General features: G+C 36.1%; 1 protein-coding gene and 1 non-coding gene across 2 annotated transcripts; both read left to right on the top strand.

Annotated features, from left to right (window-relative positions):
- Positions 1–4,519: 4,519 nt before the first annotated feature.
- On the top strand, positions 4,520–4,906 carry LOC128296644 (uncharacterized). The gene has a single exon (XM_053032085.1). The coding sequence runs from the start codon at positions 4,520–4,522 to the stop codon at positions 4,904–4,906; it is 387 nt and encodes a 128-aa protein (XP_052888045.1).
- A 14,804-nt stretch (positions 4,907–19,710) lies between these two features.
- LOC128280155 (small nucleolar RNA R71) lies at positions 19,711–19,817 on the top strand. Its single transcript, XR_008270335.1, has one exon. It is a non-coding gene; the product is annotated as a small nucleolar RNA R71 (small nucleolar RNA).
- The last annotated feature ends 317 nt before the right edge of the window (positions 19,818–20,134 follow it).

Raw genomic sequence — 20,134 nt, 5'->3', positions numbered from 1 at the left:
TTAAATCTACATCAATCTTAATCATTAAGAACTAACCAACAAGTGACTTGCAATCATCTCAAGTCACTCTTAAAACATCCATGACCATTCGGCCAATATTAACCAATAAAAGAGGAACACTTACCCAAACCCGAAAATGCCTAAGGAGCAATTTGGCATAGATTTGAAATTTGAGATTCGATACTAATCCCCTACCAAAACCGATTTAAAAAGAGTGAGGGAGGGAAGAAATCGGTACCAAGAAAATTGACTGAAAGAGCAAAGCATTTACACAAGAATCGAGTGAAGTAGAGGGAGTAGTGGCGGCACAGAGGGTCTTCAGCCAAAGAGGTATTCAGCTTTTGAGATTTGTATGGTGAAAGGGGTTATTCGGAACAAATAAGAAGAAGAGAAGAAGGAATCGGCTAAAACCAAAAGTGAATCAAAAGAGAATTTGAGAAGAGAAAGAATGGAAAATCAGCAAGCAAGGAACAAAGAATTTGGCTTTTGAGCACTTAGAGAGAAAAGTGTTTCGGCAATACAAAGAAAAAAAATGAGGAATTTGGCTAAAGGAAGAGAAGCAACTTCGGCATTACCCTAGAATCCCCAAAATCGGCACCTATATATACTATAGCCGAATTTACCTATCCCCCAAATTCCCTATTCGGCTCCACTTCTCTACACCCCTCATCTCCTAACTTTTCTCCCTGATAACTCCTTAATCCCTTCCTTAAATTTCTCCTTTGATCACTCCTTTCAGAGTTCACATCCAACGCCACTACTAGCCATTTATTGAGTAAAAATAAATCCTTCTTTTGAGCAAGAAGGGATTCGAACCCCAAACCTCTTTGCCATGCATCTGATGCCACCTCTAAGCCCCACATGTGACACTACTTGCCACTCCAACACAAGGCTCCTTGTGTCCAGTTCCTCTTTCATTTATTTAAAACCCAAACTACTTGCCATCAAGGTTCTTTTAATTATTAAACTATAATTTCCTTCACCCAAAAGTTCAAACTCTAAACTTAACCAAGGCCTATTATCACATAAATAACACTTGACTAGGAATATTCAGCACATCTTTTATCAAAACCATCATAAAAAGAAAGTTCGGGATTTTTAGGGCATTACATCTGTAACATCCCAAATTAGGGCTTAGTCAGAATAGTGGTTTCAAGACCACAAATCCAAAATAAAAATAATTATTTTATGACTATTATTAGGTCTATGATGTGAATACATGCTTGTGTGAAAATTTTAAAAAAAAATTATGTCTAAGGTGCCTAATTGTAAATTAAGGACCAAATTGAATAAGTTGCAAAACTTAGGTTCTATAAGCTTTTAGCATGAAATTGCTATGGATTACAAATTTGGAGGTCTTAAATATCAATTTGCCAAAATTTTATATTTTTGGACAAAAATGGGCATGCATGGGAAAATTTGAAAGAAATGCCTTAAGGGTATTTTAGTCATTTAGTAAATTAATGAATTAAAAAGGGTAAATTAAGTGAAAATGTTGTCCATCTTCATCAAGGGGTGCCAAAAATTGAGAGGAGCCATAGGTAGGGTTTCCAAGTTTTCCAAACTTCATAGTAAGTCAATCCTACCCCGTTTTTAATGTTCTTTTCAAATTTGAAATCCTTGAAGCTTAATATAACTATTTTCACCCATATTTTGAGCTAGGGTTTATGTTCAAAACTTTACCCATGTGTGACATGCATGTTCTTTGATGTCTAAGGAAGGAATATGTGAGTTTGATGTATGATGCACATCTTTTGTTAAGTGATTTTGCATGAAAACACCAAAAGAGGACTAAATTAAAAAAGATGTAAATTGAGTGATAAAAATCTATTTTTGATGAGTAATGTAGGCTGCTATGAGTACAAGAAACATTCAGCTAGGCTTGGGTAGTAAATAAAATGGGTACATTTTAATATACGAGCCTAAAGACTAAATTGCAATTTTATGAATATTTAGGGGCAAAACTAAAATTTTTCCAAATTGTGATTTATGGATTGATTTGAGTAATGTGATAATTAAATGAGTGAAATTTTCTATTATAGATCAAGAAAAATGGATTCCGGGCCTAAACCGAGTGAAAAGCAAGGTTTTGGACTAAAATGTAAAGTTAGCAATATTTTGGGACCCAGGTAAGTTTGTGTGTAAGTAATTCAACAATTTCATTATCATGTATTTAATGCTTGATTTTGTATGAAATGTGTACGTATGCCCTTATCGAACTTGACTTATGATGACTTAATGACAAATTGAGGATAGCTTGTATCTCGAAAATCTCGGGTGACCCTGATGAATGCTTAGGATTCAGATATCATAACACCATGATTAATGAGATCTCAGTAAGACCATGTCTAGGACATGACATCAGCATCGAGTTGAGATCCCATATAAGACCACATCAGGCATATGGTTTCGGCATCGTTAAGTGATTTCGTATAAGACCACGTCTGGGACATGGCATCGGCACTGATATGAGATCTCGTATAAGACCATATCAGGGATGTGGCATCGATGTGTGGTCCTATGTAAGACCATGTCTGGGACATGGATTTGGCACCTTATTTGGTGTACGATAATCCCGAACATCCTTCAATATTCCAAGTGGTTCAACAGGTCATTCAAGATTAAGGTAAAGAAGTGGACTGATATGAGTAAGATATGTGTGGTACAAGTATGTATGTAAATCTCATGAGTATTGAACTCGGTTCATGATGGAAATTTAGCTTGAGTAAGTAAGAGTAAGATAAATTCTGAAGCTCAATGACCTTTGTTGCCAACCCTCACTATGTTCATTATCTGTAAATTGATAATTGGTAGTATGTTTGATACATGAAATTTTCATGATCTAGATTGTTTATTATTTACATACGACTTACTAAGATTTATGTTTACCCCCTCTCTTTCCATTTTCCTTTAGCATCTCCAAGTTATCTCGGGGATCATGGACATAGGAGCTCAAGTCATATTATCAACAAATCTTTTGGGGTATATTTGGTTTAATACATTTAAGTATGGCATGTATAGGGAACTATCATGTTGCTTAGCCAAAAGCGATGGCTCATGTTAGTATATTATTTCATTTTGTAATTGGCCATGAGTTATGGCTCATATTGACTATTGGGTTGTAACCCTAAATACTATTGCATGCATGAAATGTACTACTCTTCTTGAGATATGTGTTGAGTTCGTAGTTGATAATGGATGGATGATGTCAATTTGTATGGTTATGGTATGATTTAAGGTAAAGAAATAAATTGAATGAATTTAACAAGTTATGGAGTCCTAATTATATGTACTTTGATATGTAATTGTCATGCATGAGTTAAAGCTAAGGATGTCTAAGTAACCCACTTATGCCAAGATGATCATCATTGATACATGTGAGTGTGTATGTGTTAATGAGGGCGACAAAAGGGCTTGAGAATTAGCCTCAAAACACACAGTCAACCCTATAGGCATGTTGTCTGGCCGTGTGTCCCCGTACCTTAGTTTTACAAGTCAATATGCATGGTAGTAAATACACGGGTAGAGACACGGCCGTGTGTCTCAACCGTGTGGAGGACATGGCCTCCAAACATGGGTGTGTGCCCAGGCCATGTGAAGTCTACACCTTAAATATGAAAATTAAATTTGCCACACGGCCTAGCACATGGGCGTGTGACTAGGCCGTGTGATCTTTAATTGATTATGACGACATAAACAGACAGTTAAACGACCTAGAGACAAGGGCGTGTCCCTGTGTCCACATGGGCGTGTGACTCTATTTTATGAAAAATCTTCCAAGTTTTTCTAAAGTTCTCAGTTTAGTCCTGAATCACCCCCGATGTATGTTTTGGGCCTTGTAGGCCCGGAATAGGGATGATATACATGTGTATGCGCAGTTTCGTACTTAAAGAAATTTTATGGCTTGATTCTATGTGTACGTTTACATTTAAGCTCGGTAATGCCTCGCATCCTGTTCCAGCGTTGGACACGGGTAAGGGGTGTTACATTTATTGGTATCAGAGCTACGATTTAGTCGATTTTAGGACTATGTATCGATTATAAGAGTCTAGATATACATGTCATACGTATATTATGATAGTGTGACGACTCTTGACAATTCAAATTGTGTTTTATATATAGTAAATGGATTCCGAACGAGCAGTTGCTGACGATGTAAAGAGTAATGCACCGGCTTCTGCTCAAGGAGCAGCGCCTTTCAGTAGTACCCGAGACCGTTAGTCCGGAAGGAGAGGCTAGAGAAGCCTTCCTAAAGATGATGAATGACTGGTACACCAAGTTTGTTCGGACAAACCCAGGTGTTCAACCTCCCCCACCCCCGCTTATTCCTCAGCCTACCCCTATAGCTCCCCATGTTGTTAAGATGGTGAGAAGGGAAAGGTCTCCGGTTGATCGAATAAGAAAGCAAGGAGCTGAATAGTTCCAAGCTAACATAGATGATGATCAAGAAAGAGCGGAGTTTTGGCTCGAGAACACCATCCAGGTCTTTGATGAGTTGTCATGCACACCAAAAGAGTGCATGAAGTGCGTGGTATCGCTTCTAAGAGATTCAGCCTGCCAGTGGTGGAACACTCTCATGTCGACTGTGCTGAAAGAGAAAGTGGCTTGGAAGTTTTTCCAAGAGGAATTTTGCAAGAAGTACATCAATCAAAGGTTTATGGACCAAAAGAGGAAAGAGTTTCTCGACTTGAGGCAGGGTGAAATGGCAGTTACCAAATATGAGCTTGAGTTTATGAGGCTTAGAAAATATGCTTGGGAATGTGTATCTACTGAAGCCATCATGTGTAGAAGATTTGAGGATGGGTTGAACGAAGACATCCAATTGCTGGTTGGTATCCTTGAATTGAAGGAGTTTTTTGTGTTGGTCGAGAGAGCATACAAGGCTGAAGAATTGGCTAAAGAATAACGGAAAGCCAATTTGGAGTCCAGAGACTCGAGGAAGAGACAACTAAGCAAATCTTTTCAAACTTCATCTAAAAAGTCGAGAGAGTTCACTACTCGATCTAATGCTTCTGTTGGGTATTCGAGCGAGAATAGGGGCAAACAGTACAGGGTTTCAAAAACTCAGACTACTTCAATTGCTAGTGTTAGGAATGCTCAACCCAATAGACCAGAATGTTCCCAGTGAGGAGACATCACCCCAGTGAGTGCCAAGGAGCCGATAAAACCTGTTTTAGGTGCGGTTCCCCTAACCACTTTGTTAGAGATTGCCTAGAGAGGACAGAAAGAGGAAACTTTGAAGGAGCAAGAGCAGATAGCACTGCTAGTAATGGGAGACCTCAGAGGTATCCGAGTAGTGGAACGAGTAGTAAAGGTGCACCTAGAGAGTCTGCTATGAGGCCCAAGGTCAGGGCACCTACAAGGACCTACGCCATTCGCGCTCGCGAAGAGGCATAATCCCCTAATGTGATTATAGGTACATTTTCTATCTATGATACTACTGTTGTTGCTTTAATTGATCCAGGGTCTACCTATTCATATGTTTGCGTGAAATTGGTGTCTGATATGAACTTGCTTGTTGAACCTACTAAATTCGTGATTAATGTGTCAAACCCGTTAAGCAAGTGTGTGTTAGTTGATAAAGTGTGTAAGAATTGCCCTTTGACGATTAGGGGTCATTGTTTTCCGACTAATCTTATGCTATTACCGTTTGATGAATTTGATGTAATTCTTGGTATGGATTGGTTGACTGCTCATGATGTGGTAGTGAATTATGGAAGAAAATTCATTAAACTAAAATGTGAGAATCGTAATGTTATTCGGGTTGAACCAGATGAATTGAATAGCATGCCTGCAGTGATTTCTTCCATGTCTGCTCGAAAATGCATAAGAAAGGGGTATAAAGCTTACCTTGCCTTTGTATTAAACACTAAAGAGTCTGAGTTAAAAATTGAGTCGGTACCAATAGTATACGAGTATCCGAATGTATTCATGGAAGAATTGCCTGGGTTACCTTCTATTCAGGAAGTAGAGTTTGGCATTGATTTGATTCTCAACACTGCACCTATTTTGATTGCTCCGTATATGATGGCCCTGACGGAATTAAAAGAGTTTAAAGTTCAATTACAAGAGTTAACCGACAAGGGTTTTGCGAGACCGAGCTTTTCACCTTGGGGTGCGCCCATATTATTTGTGAAAAAGAAGGATGGTTCGATGAGGCTATGTATCGATTATCGACAGCTCAACAAGGTGACAATAAAGAACAAGTATCCTTTACCAAGGATTGATGATCTATTTGATCAATTGAAGGTAGCTATGGTATTTTCAACGACAGACCTAAGGTCTAGTTACTATCAGTTGCGAGTTAAAGAGTCAGATGTACGTAAGGCTGCCTTCAGAACGAGGTATGACCACTATGAATTTCTTGTTATGCCATTTGGGTTAACGAATGCTCCTGCCTTTTTTATGGATTTAATGAATCGAATATTTTGGCCATATTTGGACAATTTCGTTGTAGTGTTCATCAATGATATTCTTAATTATTCAAGAGATGAGGCAGAGCATGCCGAGCACTTGAGAACTATTTTGCAGACTTTGAGCTACAAGCAGTTGTATGCCAAGTTTAGTAAAAGCGAATTTTGGCTTCGTGAAGTTGGGTTTTTGAGACACATTGTTTCGAGAGACGGTATTAGAGACTAAGATTTCAGCCATTATTGATTGGAAACTGCCGAGGAACATGATAGAGGTTAGAAGCTTTTTAGGTTTGGCCATTTATTACAGACAGTTTGTTAAAGGGTTTTCAATGATTGCCACCCTAATGACAAGGTTATTACAAAAGGATGTTAAATTCGAATGGATAGAGAAGTGCCAACAGAGTTTTGAGAAACTGAAAGCGTTGTTAACTGAGGCTCCAGTGCTAGTTCAACCTAAGCTGGGAAAGGAGTTTGTGATTTTTAATGATGCATCCTTGAATGGATTAGGGTGTGTGATTATGCAAGAAGGCAAAGTGATAGCCTATGCGTGTAGACAACTAAAACTGCATGAGAAAAATTACCCAACACATGACTAGGAACTAGCTGCTATTGTGTTTGCATTGAAGATTTGGAGAAACCATTTGTATGGTGAGACATGCCGAATATTCACCGATCACAAAAGTTTGAAATACCTGATGACTCAAAAGGACTTAAATCTAAGGCAAAAGAGATAGTTAGAGTTGATAAAAGATTATGAGTTAGTAATCGACTATCATCTGAGAAAGGTAAATGTGGTCGTCGATGCCCTCAATTGCATCCAAAGGACACTTTAAATGCATGTTATGAAAGTAACCGAATGCACATATATTTATACCAAGACATCATATACTTCAAAACCAACTATCAAGGCATAAAGCCGAACCTTCAAAATCAATTATCAATACACGTTCAACCATGCCTTCCTACAAATATACAAGTTCTCCAACTAAGTTTTATCCTTGTATACGAACATTATTCATATGGCCGAATACTCAAGGTTACAAATATACATAATTCACATTCGGCATTACCATTTAATTTAACGAGTTCTTGCATAAAAATTTCAAGCTCATATGAAACAAAATAACACGATCCTGTTCTCCCTTGGTTAAACTAAATCATGCTTTAAGGTTTAACACATTTGACCATTAGAGAGTTAATCAAATTAGCATTCAATTATTCTATACACCCACCATTAACCGAATCTCATTTAATCAAATTTATTTCTTGACAATTTCATCACATTCGGTCATAGGTAATTTAATCCTATAAAGAGTCAAATTTTACTTCAATTCACTAAGGTGAGGTTATTATAATTTAACCTCTATTTCCGAATGCCCCCTTCTCCATAAAACCATCAAATTTTCAAATTATAATAGGTTCATAACTCATTTAACCACTAATTCCATGCCAAGCATAAAAAGGCCATTGGTTTTACACCTAACTTACAAGACCATAAAACATAAAGGTTTAATGTTCATCTTTAACACAATTACCACACTTCAAACTAAATTTTCAGCTTCAAATATCCCACACCAGATTTTTCCATGCTCAATTTCCATGGCCGAATGATATCCTCAGCAATTAAGTCATATTAAACATAAATTTTCCCTAATTAAGATTATAAGCTCATAATCACTTACAATTTCATCTTCTAAGTCTATCAAACACTCCTTATTCCAATTCCATTTTCAGTTATCAAAATTGACATTTCCTATCCAATACCGAACATGCCACATAACCAATTCAAGAGAATAAATCCATGGGTTTAAGGTAGCATCAAGCTAGGAACTCAAAACATCAAATTTAATATCAATTTAACAAGTATTCACCTTGAATTTTAGCCCTTCATAGACCGAATATCCAAAGCTTCTTCTCCTATTTGTTTTCTTTAGTTCGGCTCAAATGAAGGCTATGAAGCTCACCTTGTTTTTATCACCATATTCACTTTTATTTTATCAAATTTTAATTATAGCATATTATAAATATATAATTTATTAATTTAAAACACATAATGCATCATAACAACCCCCACTACCGTGAACATGGATAGAAAATGGTCAAATAAGCATGCAAATCCTCCACAATAATAAACCTTAAGGTTTGGTCACTTTAAAATCTATCTACCACCCTTTAAAAAATTTACAACTAAGTCTTCTTTAATAAAATTTATGTATTTTATAATATAAACTATTAAATATTACTTACTAAATATAATATACACATAATGCCAAAATCATAACATCATTACCGTCCACTAATATTAAAAGTGGGCCATTTGACATGCAAGTCCACAACTTTGGTAGTTTAACATTTTAATCACTTGGACATTTGCCTATCATATTTTTAAAGTTTCTCAAATATGTCCTTTTTAGCTAATTTCACATCCAAATGACAAAATTAAAGCATGAAATTTTCACACAAACTTATTCACAAATAATAAGCATAGAATATAACAATTAATTATTTTTGTAACTCGGTTTTGTGGCCCCGAAACCACTTTTCGACTAGGGTCAAGTAAGGGGTGTCACAACCCCCCCCCCCCGTTTTAGGGATTTTCGTCCCCGAAAATTTCTACCAATGCCCCCTTATGGAATTATATCCATATAAACATTAGCTCATCGATAGCAATTGTAATTCATTACTAATTTCGCATCGATTTATAAAATCATTTTCTTATCTTAAAACAAATAGATAAACATTTCTACAAGTATGCACATATATCTTATTTTTTTGATTTCATAAGCAATAATCACTTAATTTAATTCACAATTGCATTTCAAACACATATAAAGCACATATTAACATGTATAATTCATATCATCAACCCACATATTCGTAACCCACATTTTCATTCATGTATAAGCTGTAACCTGACCGAAAGTACACATATACTCAAACATCTCAATAAATATCCTTTATAACTCCATCATATCTCAATATTCAACTTAACATGTTTCCGACAGAAAATCAACTTCTACATACCTGAACATTTAGTTCATTCAATACATCCATTCATATTTAAAGTTACCCGTATACAGTCGAATAGGCATAAAGCTTAACACAAGTGATGCCAGTGTACTAAACACGGTCTTACACACTATCACAAATCAATGCCGTCCTCCTAGACGAGATCTTACATGAAACGAAATCCACACACACAGTGCCCACTGACCGATCTCGCACACATAGTGCTCGGTTAAAGAATTCGCACACACAGTGTCCACTGACCAATCTCGCACACATAGTGCTCGGTTAAAGAATTCGTACACACAGTGTCCACTGACCGATCTCGCACACATAGTGCTCGGTTAAAGAATTCGCACACACAGTGTCCACTGACCGATCTCGCACACATAGTGCTCGGTTAAAGAATTCGCACACACAGTGTCTCAATTCATTCGCACACATAGTGCCTATATTCATTCGTTATTACACATTGAAATAACTTAACCAAGTCTATAAAACATCATATAAGTACACTTTAAACGTTTCCTTTCATTTAATTTTGAATTCATATAGTAATGAACACTTAAACTTTGCTCGAATCATCGGCATTAAGCACGCTAGGCATGAAGGCCTGATTACACATCATCGCACGAATGCCCTTCGGACTTAGCCGGATGTAACACCAGCATGAATGCTCTTGAGACTTAGCCGGATGTAACACCAGACGAATGCTCTTCGGGACTTAGCCGGATGTAACACCAAACGAATGCTCTTCGGGACTTAGCCGGATGTAACACCAAAGACGAATGCTCTTGGGACTTAACCGGATCATCGTCGAGACCTTTAGCTCGGATGAAATCTCCACACAAAGCCAGCGAATTTTAATCCGGACATAATCTCTGCACATAGCCATCGGATCTTTACCCGAGCATAATCTTCACATATAGTCATCGGGTCTTTACCCGGACACAATCTCTACTTATAGTCATCGGGTCTTTAAGCCCGGATTCACATCACTGAGTCTCATACATATTTATTCATATGTTATCATGTTTCACATAGCACAAATCACATTTATAATTTAATCTATTCATTCATATGTAAACATATAACATGATTCTTGACTTTAAGTCGTAAATATCATTCAAATCTAATACATGTATACTTCTTTTACTAAACTTTCAGCTCAATAAGCAATCACACAAAAGCATATATCCCCAATCTCTTTCTTTATTCATTTCTCTAATAACCATTCGGCTACATAACATGTATAAGGTTTCTTTCTCAATAACCTTATTATGATAAGGACAATGGGACATCATTCATCTATCATACATGTATATCATGGCATTTTAAATTAAATACCAAATTCAATTACTCAAAACTTACTTATATTATACCCTTCTCAATATTGACACATCATAAGCATGTCTCAGTCCTCTCAATACCATCTGCTACAGCTCGATCGGGATCGGAATTCATTACAATAAAAAAAAACACACTTTAACTATTAGAAATCATCACACCATCATATTATCACTCTATGGCATGTATAACTAGACTCACATGTGCTACGTTAGTCCTAGAATTGACCAAACCGTAGCTCTGATACCAATAAAATGTAATACCCCTATCCTGTAACCATCGCCGGAATAAGTAAGGGGCATTACCGGACCTATAATCATGACAGAACGGTAAAACCTTTTTTTTTTAGATCATTATTTGGATAAACACTAAACACAGCCAGGGATAAAATGTAAACTTCTATAAGTAAACATTCAAAAGATGTCATTTTCACATGGCTTATATACAATAACCAAATTATTCTTTCGCTACTAGTCTATTCTATACATGCCATAAGATAATCCAATCTCATGGCTACCGTAATGGTAGATAGTGTGATGAAGTACTGACGATCCCCGAGCTAGTAGTCGAATCCACAACCTCTGAGACCAAAAACATGAACGAACGAGTAAGCTTTACGTAAGCTTAGTAAGTTTTAAGCAAAACGATAATTTTGTTGAATCAATGACGTTTTCACATATACTTAATCTAGATAAAATCTCATTTGACCCAATATACCTAACCAAAATTTCACATAATTTAATTCGCCTTTCTTTAGCCCTCGAGCTTTAAGTCGCAAAGTGTTTTCATTCAATATCTTTGGTCATTCATTTCAACTGTTCGATGAAGTTAATCTAGAGCTTCATCTCGAACTATAATATCAATAAACGCATCACTTAACTCTCACATATATATACTTTCGTACAATAGTGATCTAGATGGTCGAATATTTCCAAAGTACATTCTTCATCAATTTTCAACTTTCAATAATCCTTTCCACTTGTTCATAATCACATCCATATTTTTAAGTATTTCAACATGACAAGTACTAAATTACCGTAGGCACATAAAGAACCAAACATATTCCTTATCACATATATGTAAGCTTACAAAACATAATCCTTACCTTGTACTGGCACATCTAGCTGAACCCAACCCATACTCAAATCATAAGGCTTTTGGGCAGAATATGCACTAATACATAAGAATATTTCATCACATACTTCATTATACAAGCATACCATTACCAATTAGATCATTCTCATATTTGGAGTTATAATATTAATCACATTTACCTACCTCTTTGATACTGATAATTTACCTCGAAATCACTCCACCGATGAGTAAGTAATACGTACCTGAACATCTTAAATACATAATACTTATTTGATGGTAACTTATTGCAGATACTCAATATCAAAGTCTTACTTGAATCCTAGCATTTAGCCGTCGGGTCTTTAAAGCTCGGATATAGTACAAGCACGAAGCCTACGGACATTAATCAGGATAATATTCTCGCATAAAGACTGCGGGGTTTTAACCCGGATATAGTACTGACACAAATGTCCTTCGGGACTTATCATAGTTATACACTTCCATTTCCATCACATTGACCATTTGGCCTTATCACATACATACATTTTCACATTCATCACATTGGCCATTCGGCCTTATCACATACATACACTTTCACATTCATCACATTGGCCATTCAACCTTATCACATATACATACACCTTCACATTCATCACATTGGCCATTCGGCCTTATCACATATACATACACCTTCACATTCATCACATTGGCCATTCGGCCTTATCACATACATACACCTTCACATTTATCACATTGGCCATTCGGCCTTATCACATACATACACTTTCACATTCATCACATTGGCCATTTGGCCTTATCACATATACATATCTTGTACATCAATTTCATCATAACAAAATTGACTAGGTATACTAGTCATTTACGGCTTATAGCTTCACTTTAATACGGATTTGGTACTTTGATTACCAATATTTAATCGATAGCTTATAAGCAACTCAAATAGTTTTATTAAGGTTTACAACATAATCACAAATTCAGCACAAGCTATTTTTCCTGCATAGCAGTCATTAAATTATTAAGTAAATGGAATCTGAAACTCCAAATGAAGTGCCGTTAATTTTCCTGAAAATAGACTCATACATATTTTATCCAACAAATTTTCAGAATTTTTGGTTTGGCCAATAAATACCATATTTTTCTTAAAGTTTCCGTATTTCACTTGTTTGACTATTCGACCACTCTTCACTCTGAATCAAATTTCTCATTGTACAAAATTCAAAATATGTTCTAGTTTATTTCATTTGAAACTAGACTCACTAAGGCATCTAGGATATAAATTTTGTCTTTTAAAAATTTTTGTACAATTTATATGTAACACCCCGAATTTGGGCCTAGAAGTATTGGGCCTTGAGTGTGGGTCCGTAAAGAGGTTTTATATAGGTATTTAATTGTGTAATGAAATGAAACAATTAAATGTTTGCTATTAGTGGTTAATGGCTTTGAGCAGTGTTGGAGAAATCTTGGGTTCAAACTTGGGCTTTAGCAAAAATTTTGGTATTAAGTGAAAAAAACCTGGATGCTTGGATGAGGGTTTTTAAATTATTGTGTTAAATAAATGACACAAGGAAGCTTGTAGTCTAGTGGTTGTGGTGTCATTAAGGTTGTATGGGAGCCTGGTTCAAGCCTTGGCTCTTGCAATTTATTTTGGGTTTTTAAAGGGAACCTGGACTTTGGCCTTTAGACCTTATAATTAATTGGGGATAAAATATGACACAAAAAGCCTTGTGGCTTAGTGGCAAGTAGCTTGTGGAGCATTTAAGGGGAGGCATGTGTTCGAATCCCATGGCAAGCAAGGAGCATTTATTTTGCTAACAGGGGCGACAAGAGTTGGTGTTGAATTTAAACTCTAATGTTGGAGGATCCCACATCGGAAGCTAATATAAGAGTGGTTGTGAAGTGGCTTTAAATAGAGGAACCATGAAGAGAGTAAATGTACCTTTCTTGGTGATCCCTTTCATTTGTATGGCGTGCTCGTTTGGGTTGGGCGTCGGCTAAGAGTGCTCGGGCGTGGATTAACTCCAGTCTCCTATCGGTGTGTATTTCTCAATACTCTAGGCGTAGGATGGCTACTTGGTCACGATGGGCGAAAGGAGCCATGTGGGCCCAGCAGACCTCTGAATAATTGGATAAGTTGTTTGATTGTGTAGTAAATATTGGACTAGGCTAGGTGAATCGCATATCTATGGCTAGGTTTGGGCTAAAAGGGCCACACAAGCGTGTGGGCCCATTTGGGCCGAGAATAGGCTTTAGGCCCATTCGTATTGTTATCCACGTTTAGAATACTTTAGTTTACCAATTACTGAAATGCCCTCGACTTGTAAAATTACCAAAGTACTCTCGATTTACAGAATTACCGTTTTACCCTCAGTTTACAGAATTACTATTTTACCCTCGATTTATAGAATTATCGTTTTACCCCTAATTTACATAATTACCATTTTACCCCCGATTTACATAATTATCGTTTTACCCTCGATTTACAGAATTACCGTTTTACCCTCGATTTACAGAATTACCATTTTACCCTCGATTTATAGAATTATTGTTTTACCCTTGATTTACAGAATTACTGTTTTACCCTCGATTTACAAAATTACTAAAATACCCTTGGTTTGTGAAATTACCGCAATACCCTCAATTTGTAAAACTACCAAAATACCCCTGTATGGTAAAATGACGAATATGCCCTTATGTTCCGTATGACTGATGTGCTTAGGATTTACATATATTGATATTGGATTAGTTAAGTTTGAGTGACAAGTGGTGGTTATCGTAGGCGATTGATTTTGGAAATGTTTCAACTTTAACCCGTAACAGGTGTGTACTAACCCTCGTAATAGCTTAGATTAATATTTCTTTGAAAAGTCGAAAGCTTCATATTTTAATGATTAGGAATTAATATTTAGATCTATTTTCTCATGCGTTTAAGTTGGATTCTAGCGGATATGGGGTAGGAAGGTATTTGGAACGTTCTTCAACGAGTAGATCTCTTGGTAAGTATTGAACCTTCTTTCCATCGTATCTTGTGGTTTAAGAAAAGTGAAAACCCTCTGTCGACTAAGGCTAAAAGGGTTTTGGTGTTATTTGGTTTGTTGGTGCTAGTGAGGATTAAAGGCTACCGATCGAGGAGTGTGTGAAAAGCTTGGATCATCGGAGTGACTAAATCTAGTCATCAACTTGGCAAAGGTATGAACCCAAGGGCCATTGTGGATGGTGGCGAATGTGTAAGTGATGATAATAGGTAGTTTTCGATTTGGTTTAATATTAACATGGTCTAATCTATAAGTGGTTGATTATAGGAGAAATCGCATAGGAGATCTCGTCAAGGAATATCGCAAATCGGTGTGTAACGAACCCTTTCATAGCTTAAAGCGATAAAATGCGAAATGCTTAATCCGAAATTCGGCATTTCGAGGACTTGTGAGCAATTAACGCTCACTAGTTAGTTAGAATCGATGAGACGGTGATCGAGAATGATGGAAGCGGTAAGAATGTGATTTTGGCATTCTTGGTAAGTTGGGCCTCGAGGGGAAGTGGGGCCCATTGGGCTTTCGGGCCCATTTGGGTAAAATTGGTAGAAAAGCAAATCATTATATGGCATGATAAGACTATTAAAACCGTTATGGAATATAGGCTAAATGGGCCTAGATGACGAAATTGGCTAAGTAGGGCCCATTAGGGGTTTTAGGCCCAATAACTCGATTTCGCTAAAAATGGGCCAAAATCACTGTTTGCACCCATGGATTGTTAGTAATCGTTAATGAACATGGAAACCCTAATTTTTGGTAAAATTATGAGATTACCCTTATACCATGAAAATGACCGTTTTGCCCCTAGGTAAAAATGACCATTATACCCCTAGGGTTTATGTATGATTTTAATACATGGGATTTTGATAAATATGGTATGTATGAGATGCACATGACATGTATGATATGCACATGATATGTATGATATGCACATGATGTAATCATAAGCGCATTGGGTTGGGTTTTATATGGATGGAGGAAGTGAAAAAGGGCTTATGCCCCAGTTATCAAAAGGGCTTATGCCCTAGTTATCAAAAGGGCTTATGCCCCAGTTATAAAAGGGCTTATGCCCCAGTTATTGAAAGGGCTTTTGCCCCAGTTATTAAAAGAGGCTAGGCCTCGGTTATATGATAAAGCGACTATCTTTGCCGATGGAGAGTTTGGCGGGGTGGGTCGAGTTAATCCCCACATGGTGTGTTGGTTGGTACGGGTGGAGAGTAGCGGATGGTGGGTTGAGTAGTCTCCCCAAATGGGTTGCATTCTTTCATTGAAATTATATGTGACATTGAAATGGGCCTAAGGGCCATACCGTTTACAGTAAAGGCTTCGGCCCAGTAATATGAAATATGAAAAGGCTTCGGCCCAGTATTATGAAATATGAAATATGAAAAGGGCTACGGCCCAGTGCATGATTGAGATTGGATTTGGGCTTAGACCCAACAGGCCGTTATTGTTTTGGGCTCTGAAAGGGGCTTGTTGCACACTGAGTTTCCAAACTCACCCCCCTTTCCTTAACCTTGCAGGTGAGCCTTGATGTGGGGACTTGGGCCGGAGGGGATTCAGAGTGGCCACGGTGATTGTCTTTGGACTTTTAAATAAGTGTTGGTTTTCATTTAATTTCCTTTAATTATTATTTATTTTTGGGTTGTAATAAGGCCAATTTTAACTTTCCTTTTATTTCTTTTCGGAATTATTTTAATTTTAATAACTTTAAAAATTGGTTAATAATTATTCAAATGGGCTAGACTTAGGACGTGTTTTCAAAATGATACTTGTTTTCAAAATATCTCAACACCACGATTAATCGATTTATCAAAGACGTCCACTTAAACAAATTTAAACTCGATATAACAAAGTGTGGCTATGGTTGTGGGCATGTCTAGGATTGGATCCAATTAAAGAGCTTGGTACTTAAGCAGCCTTCATGGCTCACCTCCTCTGTCTCGGATACCTACCTGGTGCCCAGCTTCCATACACTTTGTTAACTCAATAAAATGTATGGTTTTAAAACACTAAAATGGAACGTGGGTTTTCAACTCCAATGTGGCACGTTAGATTCGGCCATAACGTCTGGGCCGGGTTTGGGGTGTTACATTATAATGATTTTTTAAAAACAGAACAGAGGATTACAGTGTCATTCTGCACTGTCTCACACAACTTTAAATATCTCATTATCAGAAATTCCTTTGCTTACACGGTTTCTTTTATAAGAAACTAGACTCATTAAGCTTTAATTTCATGTTTTATTCAACCTCTAATTCAAGTCCATAAATTTATGGTGATTTTCTAAAGTCACGTTCTTTGCTGTCCTAAGCATTATTTCAAATTACACTTAAATTTCCAAGCTCAAACACTTAAGAACTTACCATTTGTTTTTAGAACATATCTTGGCCACATCATATCTTATTAAATCAACTCATCATGTCCTATTATGATTGAATTTACTCAACGTTTAATCACTTAAAACTTACCTCGGAAGTGGTCGACGACTAGATATCCACGGCTATTCGTTTACTTTCTCTTTATCCAAAATTGCCCCTCTATGCTCTTGAGCTTAATTAACAAAATTTAAACTATTTTAATCACCTTGTTATATCATTAAAAACAACAAGGTAAATCTTCTCAATGAAACTCAAACATAAGGCAACACCTCGATACATCTGCACACATTCGGTATTTCATTAAAACCATCCCAAATACATTTACCTAGGTATCACCATGTCGCCTTATATACATATACTAGTTATGTGGTCAATTTTACCGATGACCTATGCATATAACTAATTACACCTTTAATAATATTCACAAAGCCGATTATCCACATGACTACCTTAGCATATTATTAGTTAGCTTCTTATCCAAATTTGCCATAAAGAAAATTAACTCATATACCCTCAAGGGCATAAGCAATTGCATCCAAAGGACACTTTAAATGCATGTTATGAAAGTAACCGAATGCACATATATTTATACCAAGACATCATATACTTCAAAACCAACTATCAAGGCATAAAGCCGAACCTTCAAAATCAATTATCAATACACGTTCAAACATGCCTTCCTACAAATATACAAGTTCTCCAACTAAGTTTTATCCTTGTATACGAACATTATTCATATGGCCGAATACACAAGGTTACAAATATACATAATTCACATTCGGCATTACCATTTAATTTAACGAGTTCTTGCATAAAAATTTCAAGCTCATATGAAACAAAATAACACGATCATGTTCTCCCTTGGTTAAACTAAATCATGCTTTAAGGTTTAACACATTTGACCATTAGAGAGTTAATCAAATTAGCATTCAATTATTCTATACACCCACCATTAACCGAATCTCATTTAATCAAATTTATTTCTTGACAATTTCATCACATCCATTAACCGAATCTCATTTAATCAAATTTATTTCTTGACAATTTCATCACATTCGGTCATAGGTAATTTAATCCTATAAAGAGTCAAATTTTACTTCAATTCACTAAGGTGAGGTTATTATAATTTAACCTCTATTTCGAATGCCCCTTCTCCATAAAACCATCAAATTTTCAAATTATAATAGGTTCATAACTCATTTAACCACTAATTCCATGCCAAGCATAAAAGGCCATTGGTTTTACACCTAACTTACAAGACCATAAAACATAAAGGTTTAATGTTCAGCTTTAACACAATTACCACACTTCAAACTAAATTTTCAGCTTCATATATCCCACACCAGATTTTTCCATGCTCAATTTCCATGGTGAATGATATCCTCAACAATTAAGTCATATTAAACATAAATTTTCCTAATTAAGATTATAAGCTCATAATCACTTACAATTTCATCTTCTAAGTCTATCAAACACTCCTTATTCCAATTCCATTTTCAGCTATCAAAATTGACATTTCCTATCCAATACCGAACATGCCACATAACCAATTCAAGAGAATAAATCCATGGGTTTAAGGTAGCATCAAGCTAGGAACTCAAAACATCAAATTTAATATCAATTTAACAAGTATTCACCTTGAATTTTAGCCCTTACAGAGACCGAATATCCAAAGCTTCTTCTCCTATTTGTTTTCTTTAGTTCAGACTCAAATGAAGGCTATGAAGCTCACCTTGTTTTTATCACCATATTCACTTTTATTTTATCAAATTTTAATTATAACATATTATAAATATATAATTTATTAATTTAAAACACATAATGCATCATAACAACCCCCACTACCGTGAACATGGATAGAAAATGGTCAAATAAGCATGCAAATCCTCCACAATAATAAACCTTAAGGTTTGGTCACTTTAAAATCTATCTACCACCCTTTAAAAAATTTACAACTAAGTCCTCTTTAATAAAATTTATGTATTTTATAATATAAACTATTAAATATTAATTACTAAATATAATATACGCATAATGCTAAAATCATAACATCATTACCGTCCACTAATATTAAAAGTGGGCCATTTGACATGCAAGTCCACAAATTTAGTAGTTTAACATTTTAATCACTTGGACATTTGCCTATCATATTTTTAAAGTTTCTCAAATATGTCCTTTTTAGCTAATTTCACATCCAAATGACAAAATTAAAGCATGAAATTTTCACACATACTTATTCACAAATAATAAGCATAGAATATAACAATTAATTATTTTATTAACTTGGTTTTGTGGTCCCGAAACCACTTTCCGACTAGGGTCAAGTTAGGGGTGTCACATGTCTTATTATTGATGGTTCTGCCAGTAGCTGCGTCAACCATTTTTCGAGTCGAAGGATTTAGGCCATTATGAAAGGTTTGAACCTATAGCCAAAGCGGTAACCCATGGTGAGGGCATCTTCTCAAGAGGTCCTTGTATCTCTCCCATGCATCGTGGAGTGTTTCTAAATCCACCTGTACAAAGGAAGAAATATCATTACGTAATTTAGCCGTTTTAGTCGGCGTAAAATATTTTAATAAAAACTTTTCGGTCATTTGTTGTAACATCCCGTACCCGAGACCGTTTCCGGAGTCGAACACGAGGTGTTAACGGACTTAATTCATTAATTAAACAGCTCATACAATTCATTTTAAAATTTCCAGACAAGCTAGCTAACTGCATCACAGTCGCTTTAAAAATCATATCTCGAGTTACGAAACTCGAAATCCAATTCCGTAAATTTTTCCTGAAACTAGACTCATATATATATCTACTAATTTTTTTCTAGAATTTTTGGTTGGGTCAATTAGTAAAGTTTATTAGT

The sequence above is a fragment of the Gossypium arboreum genome, chromosome 8 (assembly GCF_025698485.1).
Source record: "Gossypium arboreum isolate Shixiya-1 chromosome 8, ASM2569848v2, whole genome shotgun sequence".
Classification (NCBI taxonomy): Eukaryota; Viridiplantae; Streptophyta; class Magnoliopsida; order Malvales; family Malvaceae; genus Gossypium; species Gossypium arboreum.
Note: the sequence above shows the minus strand (reverse complement) of the source record. Positions and strands in the feature narration are given on the sequence as shown.

What these genes read in the sequence shown, in the direction of transcription:
- LOC128296644 (XM_053032085.1), top strand. Translation starts at nt 4,520, where the DNA reads ATGAAGTGCGTGGTATCGCTTCTAAGAGATTCAGCCTGCCAGTGGTGG.